Raw genomic sequence first — 10,975 nt, forward strand, 5'->3', positions numbered from 1 at the left:
ATATCACGAAAGCAATTTAAGTGAAAAATAATTTTAATTTTTTGAATTTTATATGGAAATTGACAGAATAAAAAATCATTTTCCATTTAATTTGCTGGTGAAACCGGATGTAAATTAATTTATGTTACACATTTTTTATATCATTTAGATTTGTTTTTACGTTTGAGTTAGCATTTTTTTTTCGAACTTTAAAAATTTATCTATATCTTAATAAAAGGCACCTTGCTTTCAGGATGATTTAATTGAAGTTAGAGGGTTTGTGTAGAAAAAAAAAATTGAGCCAAAAATTTATTCTATGATTTTATAAATTTCAGAATTGTGTTTTTTTAATTTTGGGATGCTTTTTTTTAACCTTCTCCAAATTTTTATTTGTAAGTTAATTTTGAAAATTTCGGTTTATTTTATTTAACTTAGAGGTATTGCATAAAAAAATTAGTTGGTCATTGGTCGGTTTGACATGGATTGACACGTGTGTAGACAGTATGCATGCCATTATTTATAAACAAAGATAGTGATGAGAAAACATCTATTTTATTACAGCACTAAATAATAGTGACTATTAGACAGTCTGGTTCCTCATAAAATTTTTTTGAATAGCAGATTCTTGTCAATTCAATGCCTAATGGAAATTCGGCATTGGTATTACCTGTGGCCTTGGTGGTATGCTCGAATACTGCTCCATAGACTAAAATATTTAAAACATAATTAGCTAATTTCTTTAGCAAGAAATTGTGAGATAAATACATATTTACCGAACGACGTCGAGGTGATGGTGGATATGAAGTGCCCGTAGCATCATGACCAGGCTAGTAATTCGAAGAGAAAAAAGAAGACAAAAGAAATATTGAAATTTTCTTGTAATCGGAATTTTTGCACAAATATCCTAAATACGGGATTTCACTAAGGCTGGTATTGACACTTGCAAAGCGACAAAATTTGGCGAATACACCAAATATTAACTTGAACATGCTTGTACAAGCGCTCCTTCGCTTTGTCAAACTTATTCACCACGCAAGTGGCAATTCTGTAGCTGCATAACTTTGCACACATAAAAAAGAACTGAGTGTTAACCCTAAACGCGAAAGAAGTGAAACTTCATGAATCAAAGAAATAGGCTGCGGCCGAAGCCAAAGTGTAAACTGTCCTAAATGATAACGCATATTCGCTCGGTTTCTATATACATACATTTGTATGTATGTCCTCACTCACTCTCCCACAGTGATGCCAGCGGGGAGAGTCAGTTCCCCTCCTGCCCACGCATTCACCGGATTCGTCTTTAATGCTACCTTTGCCGACTTTAACCCCAACAACAAACAAAACAACACAATCTAAAAATTAAAGGAAAATTATTTAAAAAATTATAAAAAATAAAAATAAAATAAATAAGTTTCTAAAAGTAAAAAAAAGGTTTTATTGAAAAAATTATAAAAAAGAAAAAATTAAGCTTTTAAACATTAAATGGGATAAAACGAATTTCTTATTAGAACAACAAAATTTAAAAAATTAAAAGAAAATTAAACAAACAAAATTAAAAAGTATTTTTATTTTTGAAATAATAAAATCTAAAAATTTAAATTAAAAATTTAAAAAGGAATAATTAATAGGAAAAAGAAAACAAATACACAGAATAAATATCTAAATTTTAATAAAATAAAAAATATGTTTTTTTTATTTTTCAAACAATAAAAACTAAGTATGTTTAAAAAAGACTTCCTTAAAAAAGACTTAATAATAAAGCAAAAAAATTGAATAAGTTTCTAAAAATTTAACGAAATTACAAAATTTAATCCAATAAAATTAAATTAAAAAAGAGAAAAATTGAATGGGATAAAACAATTCTTATTAAAACAAGAGAATGAAAAAAAATTTAGATAATAAAAGAAAATCAGATTAAAAAAGCACAAATAAAAGTAAAGAAAAGAAAACAAATACAGAAAATAAGTTTCTAAGGATCTTAGCCAAAATTGCCCTATAAGAGTTGTGTGCACATGATATCCCCGCTCGTTTGAGTAATAAGCGAAGCTTTCATCGAATTCGCTTAAAAATATCTTTTAACTGATGTTACACCATCTGTGTAGTTCTGGTCTACATACACTTAGCATACAATAAACTCGCTTACCCCACTCATTGTACCGGGTGGATAGAGTGAAGAAAAATTTTGCAAACGCGAGCTTTGATCCGGTGACCTGCTGTTGTAATTATTCGGCGAAACATTTGAACTGCGAGGCGGACGCGAGCTATTGTGTGGCGCGCCAGCGCATAGGCGAGCTGTTTGTCGACTAGTCGGACGCGGTGGTTCTAGCTCAAGTTCGTCAAATGCAATGCTAGGATCAATGGATCGATAAAACTGCTTCACTTCCTCCTCTTCAGCGCTAAAGTGATCGTAACCGGTACATAGCTGAAAATGTCGACTTAATAAGTTGTTACCAACTTTGTGGACAACTGAAAACAAAAACGTTCAGGTCACAATGTACTAAGTACATACCCTCAATGGATTGGCACGCGGCGATGGCAAGTCGATCATAGTCTGGCTGCGACTAAGGCCTTTGTTAATGCTTTGCTCGGAGCTCTGTGAGATATATGTATGTATGTATGTACATAGTTCAACATAAACAACCAAAAAAATTGTAAAAATTTTACCCACCGAATTTCCTTTCCCAAGTCTTGATTCTGCCCTCGGCTGCTGGAATTGTTGCTTCGGAGTTGTAGGCCGCGGCCGCGGCGTTGCTGACAAGCGCGCATCTTTAACTGAATTCTGTTTCGAGCATTGGATTAAAAATACACGAGCATACATATCTTGTTTAACGTCCTACCTGCGCGTGTGGCAGCTGTCGTTCTGCTCCGATATCGTAGGTGCGTAGATCTAAGGCCTGTAAGTCGCGTTGGCGCGGTGAACGTCGCATTGAAGACATCAATCTTGACAAGGCACACCAAACACAACCCAATTTATTGCAATTTGTTTTTCAAGTTTATTAGAAGAAAAGCTGTGCAAAGGAAAAAAATTGTTTTTCGATATTGTTTCGTTGTAGTATCCAAACTTACTCTTTTGTTCGGGGCTTTGCAGCTGCAGATGTCGATTAGTGCTTCGGGTAGTTCCAAATTATTAAAAATCTGTACAATTTTTTGTTGTTGGTTTGATATTTTGTGAAAATGAAGATTTTTTTAAATTTTGACACTTGTCAACCGATGTAATTTCCTCTGCTGATTTTATTTTGGTACCGTTTTTTTTTATAGCGTATGACAGTTTTTTAGACGAATCGGTTTAAAATTTTAAAGCTCCCGTATTGAGTGAAAACTAAAAGCATATTTCATACGAAATTTTACGTGACGCCCTCAAGTCTGGAATAAGCTTTGATTTCCTTTTCACAGTATAAGAACTGGGTCCTGCGATGTTGCAGAAGAAAGACCAGGGGCTGGTTACGCAACATATTTGAACGCTGATCTGATCTCTTTTCCAAAAGTGGATAGAAGTGGCCACACGTACACAAAGAACTTTAGACCCTTTAGAGTAGCATAGTTTCTTCAAACGACCCTGGAGAGGTTTATAGACATATACATGAAATAAAACGCATGTGCCCCCATGCTCTAAAAGCAGAACACGCTTATTCGAAGGACAGATTGGTAGATAACGCCCTACACAATGTTGTTGGACGAATTGAGGCGGCTATGGAGAACAGAGAATTCGTTGTGGGGGTATTCCTGGACATAGCGGGGACCTTCAGCAAGCTATTTCATCAAGAATGACGACGATAGTGATTTCGAACTGGATAAGCCCTATGCTGAGCTGCGCAGAATTGTTGCGGCGTAATGTGGTAGGCATGGTATCAGCAAACCGGTTAACAGGGGTAGGCCGCACAGGAGCGAATTATCGCTGCTGCTATTACCACCGGTGGTCAATAGGATACTAAGAAAATGTAAGCTGAACCTGCCAAACCTACTGCGAATATAGATGATATTTCTTCTGAAAGTATCGTACTCACTCATCTCACTTCTGAGCCAAGCACTACGGAACATAAATCTTTGGGCAACTGAAGTGGGGCTTAGTATCCACGCAGAAAATATAGATCTTGTTCTCTCTCAAAAACTGTTCTGATTTTTTTCTTTTAAATTAATTAAATGGGAAATGTAAAAAAATAAAAAATTTAAATTGAAAAAAATAAAAATTGTTGCAACTTTTTTTCTTAGTAAATTTGTTTGCTTCTCGAAGAATTGATCCATCCTTTGTAAGACCCAGTGATCAACGGTTTTGCTGCTGAGTTGGGCGAACGTTCCAAAAGTTGCTATTCAATCGCTTGTTTTATATGGAAAAAGGTTTCACAAGCAAATCGATTTTAACAATTTAGAATATTTGTGAGAAAAGATTTGAAATATTTTGGCTGCGTTTGTTTATACATTTCGCATAATCCCATTTCACAGCCGAAATAAACAAAATTTGAAATATACGTTAACATATCATCAGGAACGTTCTAAAGAATAAGTAAACAAAAAAGTTTATTCCAAACGTTCAGTAGCTCATTTCTGTAACAATTCTCTACCAAGGCGAATTGAGATATGAATTCGCCGCCCTGTTCTCTACTGCTAATTAGTGGTGAGAATGACGTATTTTCTCTACCAGTAAAGAAATAATCGGTAGAGAAAAGTTACAGAAACGGGCTACAGAATGAATGAAGAAATCGAGACCAAATAATTTGAAACAAAATTAAATCAGCTGCTCTACTGATAACACCTGTTCAATGTGCCTTGCTATCGAGTCTATACTATCGACGTTACGGCTTTTTTTATCGACATCATCTACCCAAATTGTCAGTTTATTCAAACATAAAATCAAGGCGAATTTATATAAGGTGGAGTTACTAGCTCAGCTGATTTTGTGTATGTGTTTCGCCGCACGGCTTTTGATATCAAATTGAAAAATTTTGTTTGAATTTCTACACACAGTCTTACACATTTTGACAGTTTATGCCGCCAAAGCGAAAACAAAATACATGTAAATTTTTGTTTTTATACTCCTGCTATCACCTTATATTAACTCGCCTTGCATAAAATAAGAAAAAATAATAATTAAGTTACAAGTAAAGAACCAAATACAAATTACACCACAGCATCCCATTTACACGCGAGAAAGTTGTAAGCCTAGCATAGCTAGCGCCTACGCGGCGCATGTGGCTGTATTCGAAAATGCTCAAGCCGACACTTAGTAGCGATTTGTTCAGTGTAAATAAGCATTCGTTTCTGCTGATAGTGAGCTGAGCAACAATAACCTCAGCTTATCTGCCGCCATTCAATTAGTTTGCGCTCGCCGCTTGACCTGCTAGCAACGATGAGTAGTCTGCGTTCGCTGCGACATTTAGGCCGGTGTTATGCAGACAAACTTTTGTTTGCCAAATTAAATGGCGGCTGCTTAGTTTGCTCGGAGGTGGTTATGTCGAGTTTGGCACAGGGATGCACGTTCATTAGGTTTTCATGGCTATTGCCAACACGAAATGAGAATTTCAGATGTACATAACGCGCACAATTTAAAATTTTTGTATATGACAACACCGAATTTGCTGCAGTTTGACCAAACAAAATTAGTTTGCTGTGAGAGTCGCCAAACTCGCTCTCTCCGAGTTTGCTGCAACAACAATTGCACGCAGTTTGCCAAACAAAATTTCTGCATAANAACGCCACTCTTTCAACTGTTGCGCGGTATGCCGAAAGGCGGCGTGTTGCATGCGCATGATATGGCGCTGTGTAGCAGTGAATACCTGCTGCGCCTAACATATCGTGAGCACTTGTGGGTTTGTGTTTCGCGCAGTCAGACAAAAGAGTACGAGCGGCTGCGATTCTCTTTGTTGCGGCCGCAGAGCGAGCAGCCGTGCGAATGGTTGCTTTTGAGCGACTTCCGTGAGAGTGAGCGTGGCGATGTTGTTGATAAGAAATTATTAGCCCAATTGACTATGTATCCGCAAGTGCAGTTCGACAATGAGGATGCGGTGTGGAAGCATTTTCGTAGCATATTTCGACTTGTTATCGGGCTGTTGACCTATGCGCCCGTATGGGAGGAGTACATCTACAGGGCGCTGGAGGAATTTTACGCAGATGGCGTGCAATATTTGGAAATACGTTCCGTATTACCAATAGTAAGTGCGCTCAAGTTAAACTGTGCGTTTGTGCCAATTGTAGTAATATACACTTTTTCGGCAGTTTTACGACCTAGTTGGTGGCAACTATACCATACTGAATACGACGCGCGCAATGCGCAATGCGGAATTACGTTTCCGCGCAACACATTCGGACTGGATTGGTTCGCGCCTGGTCTATGCGCCGACGCGAAAAGTTAGCGACGCTCGCTTCGTCGAGTATCTCGGCAATGCGCTGTTGTTGAAGGTTGGTAAATTGTGTGATTTTATTCGAACACCGTCACGCTTACGTTCAAGCAACTAACTCCTCTCTTACCCTCACTTGCAGTCCCACTTCCCCGACTACCTTGCCGGCTTTGACTTGGTTGGCTATGAGGCCGAGGGTCGCCCATTGCGTGATTATGCTCGCGAGCTTCTCGCTGTACAAGATGAAATCAACTTCTACTTTCATGCTGGCGAAACAAATTGGTATGGCTCAAGCATCGATGAAAATCTACTCGACGCTGTGCTACTCGGCACTAAGCGCATTGGTCATGGCCTGGCGCTGCTTAAGCATCCCGAGGTGTTGCGTTTGGCACGTTTGCGAAACATTGCCATCGAAGTGAGCCCGATATCAAATCAAGTGTTGCAATATGTTGGCGATTTGCGTACTCATCCCGCTGCGGTGCTGTTTGCGCAAAATTATCCGGTTGTGATCGCTTCGGATGATCCATCATTTTGGAAGGCTACGCCGCTCACACATGACTTCTATGTGGCATTCATGGTGATTGGCTCGCAGAAGGCACATCTTGGCATGCTAAAGCAGTTGGCTTGGAACTCGATTGCTTATGGGGCATTTGAACAGGCTCAGCGGGAGGAAGCCTTTGAAAAATGGACTAAAAGATGGGAGAAATGGATTGACGATGTCCTGAGGTAGACGACGGGATGCGAATAAAAATGTTTGTGTATTTTCTAGTTTGAAAATTTACAATTTTCTCTGATGATTAAGAATAAAATTGTAGGGTGTTGTTTTGGTAAAACATTGCATTCTTTATTTGGTAGGGATGATAAAGATATTGAGATGGAAGTTAAATTTTTTACAACTTAAAAAATTTGTGAGTCTAGCCGACACATTGGAAACTGGCGAAAAGTGCCCAAAGTTCTGAAAATAGTTATACAAGTAGTCGCTAAAACATTCTCCGTCGCGTGAAAATATTCTTTTACTTACTTAAAATACCATGAATTTTACTATTTTTGAGTCTGATAGTTGTTATTATTCTTGAAATAAGTGTTCTCATGGTAACTAATCATATTCTAGAAGACTGCCCAATGAAATCAATATGAAATGAGGGGATCTTCGGGGTCACTTGGTGGTCCACAAGCCATTTATGAACGATATTATGCTACCGAAATTATCCTCTGACAAGCCCTACAAGGTCAGGGTTCTCCAATATATCAGTGGAAGAGACTGAGTCAGGCGTAGTTGGACCAAGATTCTAGAAAAGTCTGCCAATCAAATGGGCTCACACTAAACCATGTTCCAGGTCGAAAAAAATCATAACTAACTCCAGGAGGAACTCTGAAAGCCGCCTTGAACTTAGCGGGGATGGTTTTAGAACTGCCTAAGAGGACACTGCATGTTATGGTATCATTTTAATAAAGTTCGATTTTCTGTAGAGACGGACTGCATATTTTGTGGGCAGCTGGATGAAACTTCAGAACATATTCTATGTAACTTCCCACGTTTAATGAATCGCAGACTGACAAGCCTAAAATTTGGAACATGGTATAATCCCATGTGCTGAATTTCTTAAATATTTAGCTATTTACAGAGCTAGCAGCTATTAAAGAATGAGTTAAATGGCTGCTCAATTGCATGAAATCGATAAAAGAGTTAAATATATGTGCATTAAGGTGTATCACTCTCTATACAAAAACAAAACAAAAATTGGTACTGTTTATAATACTTTAAATATATTTCGGAAAAATATTCAGCCTTATCATGCGTTTCATTTTCCCCGGCCCGTTTCACTTTTCACCTTTGGATGACAAATTTTCGGGAGAATTTTTTCCAGGCGAAACTCAGGATAATGCGGATTAAGAACTATGTGAGCTTAACCTCAGCATTTTCTAAACGGAATCCAAATAATGAGATTTTTGGAAGTATTTTCAAATCGGTTCACATAAGTCTACATATTTCTTGGAAATATTTTGGCGGAAGTCTTATAAAATGAATTTAATAATTCCGGTGAGAAAATCGCAAGTATTTTTTTTTGTGATACACCTTCATGTAAATTAGACCAAGTAAAACAAATCCTGCAATGCGGCCAGAACCTGACTCAAATTTTAGTATTGGCATAGTTATGATCCTTCTTGAATCCCCTTTCTCTACGATAATTATAAGAGCTACCGAATCACTAAACCGCAACTGTCAATCGTAAATAATATTTAAGTTGTTTACAAAATTATCGGTTTAATCCTCCTACTAAGCGCATGTCTTCTGCTTAGTACATGTTTAGAGATTATCAATTTCGAACACTACTTTAATCATAAGGAAGCACTTTATGAATAAAATCGAAACAAATAGAACTAAACTTTATCTTATCGCCTATTGAAATTCTTTGCTTTCCCCTGAATATTTATTATTGGCACTTGAAAACGAATACTTAGAATATACGCTATCGCCATTTAGCGGTCATAAAACCAATCTAAACATTACGTAACAATGAAAACACTCACGAAATTCATTCACTTGCAGACCAACAACGCACCCAAACAACAGCAGCGAAACACAGTTCGTTCGTTTTTCTAACACCACGTTCTCAGTTTGCGTTCGATCGGCGTTCCAACTGGACACAGCTCAGTGATAAACGGCTCACTTGTAGAACATACATACGCACCATTATTTCCGATCGACATTCGCTACCAAAATGTTTAATTTTACGCGTTTTGCCTTCGTCGCGTGGTGCCTGCTGAGTGTTGTTTTGGCGCGCACCCATAAACGCAGCCAGTTGGCTGCTTCACATTTGGCCGCCTATTTGCCTGAGAGTAGTTTACGCAGCAGTCGTCCGACACCGGACGCTTACGATGCCGAACGTAGTCTATTCTTTCGCTATGAGGAATCCAAGGGGCTGGGCGCCGAAATTGAGTTGAACGAACAAGAATTGCTTGCCAATAAGATTATTATGGCAGCAAAGACCTACGAGTATGAGGAGGGTCTCATCACGCCGCACCTCTTCAAGCCTTCAAAACATTTCTTCAGCGTTTTGGAAGACATCACTAAGACGCCGCTATTTGCGTACTTGCATGCAATGCCGAAGGGTGGCGTGTTGCATGCGCACGATACCGCCATGTGTAGCACTGATTTTGTAATACAACTAACCTACCGAGAGAATTTGTGGGCGTGTCAGCGTAGTGGTGCATTGGAAGCGGTCGATTTGCATTTTGCCAAGAAAAAGCCAACACATGTGGTGGAAGGTGAAAATTGTGCGTGGACACTTTTGGCGGAAATGCGTGATAGGCATGGCGCTGCAGCGGTGGATGATTATTTGCGTGAACGCTTTACATTATATCCGAAAGAGAAATTCCTTGATAACAATGAGGCTTGGGAGGAGTTTATGGAAATCTTTACATTGTTGGATGGTTTGATTACCTATGCACCTGTGTGGGCGGACTACTATTACAATGCGTTGAAGGAGTACCGTGCCGATGGCGTACAGTATTTGGAGTTCCGTAGCACATTGCCAAGGGTAAGTTGAGCGATATTGTGGTATACGAATTTTTGGTGTGACGTAAGGTTAGGTTAATTAGCTGTTACCATTTTATCACTAGGCACCTGATGTAGATCACACTTTAAGTAGACTTTTAGTAGATAATGTTTAGGTGTTATCGCTTTTAGCGAATATAAGGAAATCTGGGACCACAATCTACCACCTCCTTGATGGCGGCTATTTCCGCATGAAGGACATAACAGATATCCGGAAGCCTGAGGACAATTTTGTTGAAGAGCTCCCGGCAAAACACATCTGCACCAACTCTGCCACTACGTTTTGATCTGTCCGTGAAGAAGTTCACAGCTACCTTCTTTGAGTAACCCCGTCCCCCAGTCCTCTTTTGAGGGAATGTACGTAGGTAGAAAGGAGCTGGGGTGTTGTTTTGAAATCACAGTTTGCAATTTAACCTGAAAAGCAAAAAGAAAACAAAACATGAATTAAAGAACTTCCTAACAGACCTGGGTTACATTTGATTTCCATTGTCAGCAGAACAAAATACCAATAACTTCTGCAGCACCGCAGTCGTTTAATCTTTGTTTAGCCAGTGGTAAANTCTTCCACTCAGCCATCGATATGCTTTTTTTGCTATAAACTCGCCAACGACCTTCTTTACTGAAATCTTATAGTGGCTTCATATCCAGCAAGGCGTTAGAATTTTCTGTCAATAGCAAACATTCCGAGGCCCCTTTAAATTTCGCGCTTTATGTACAGATATTAAAAACTTTCCACTTTTTTCATTCCAGCTCTATGACTTGGAAGATAACGAGTACACTGAGCTGGACACTGTGCGCATTTATAAGGAAACCTTGGAAAAATTCATGCAAGATTACCCAGACTTCATCGGATCGAAACTGATCTATGCGCCGAGACGTAATACAAGCCCAACACAAGTTGAGGAGTATATACGTATCTGCATTGAAATAAAGGTTCGAATTAATATCAATGCAGTGTATGTTACTTTTACTACGCAGAAAGTTACCCTTTCCATACACTTTCAGGTTAAATACCCCGATTTCATTGCTGGTTTCGACTTGGTTGGCCAGGAAGAGCTTGGACGCCCACTTAAAGATTTCATACCGCAATTATTAAGCATGCCTGCTG

General features: G+C 38.6%; 2 protein-coding genes across 2 annotated transcripts; both read left to right on the forward strand.

Annotated features, from left to right (window-relative positions):
* Positions 1–3,740: 3,740 nt before the first annotated feature.
* Positions 3,741–7,055, forward strand: LOC108379778 (adenosine deaminase CECR1-A-like). Its single transcript, XM_017636128.1, has 4 exons — positions 3,741–3,812; positions 5,637–6,122; positions 6,187–6,369; positions 6,451–7,055. The coding sequence occupies exons 1-4, from the start codon at positions 3,741–3,743 to the stop codon at positions 7,036–7,038; spliced, it is 1,329 nt and encodes a 442-aa protein (XP_017491617.1). The 3' UTR covers positions 7,039–7,055.
* Positions 7,056–8,856: 1,801 nt separating this feature from the next.
* On the forward strand, positions 8,857–10,971 carry LOC108379779 (adenosine deaminase CECR1-like; the record flags this gene model as incomplete). The annotated part of the gene is made up of 3 exons (XM_017636129.1): positions 8,857–9,850; positions 10,618–10,800; positions 10,873–10,971. Coding segments are annotated over exons 1-3 (1,101 nt in total), but the record flags the coding sequence as incomplete, so codon positions are not given.
* Between the last annotated feature and the right edge of the window lie 4 nt (positions 10,972–10,975).

This window comes from Rhagoletis zephyria, unplaced genomic scaffold (genome assembly GCF_001687245.7).
Source record: "Rhagoletis zephyria isolate East Lansing unplaced genomic scaffold, Rhagoletis_zephyria_1.1 Rzeph_scaffold_17324, whole genome shotgun sequence".
NCBI lineage: Eukaryota > Metazoa > Arthropoda > Insecta > Diptera > Tephritidae > Rhagoletis > Rhagoletis zephyria.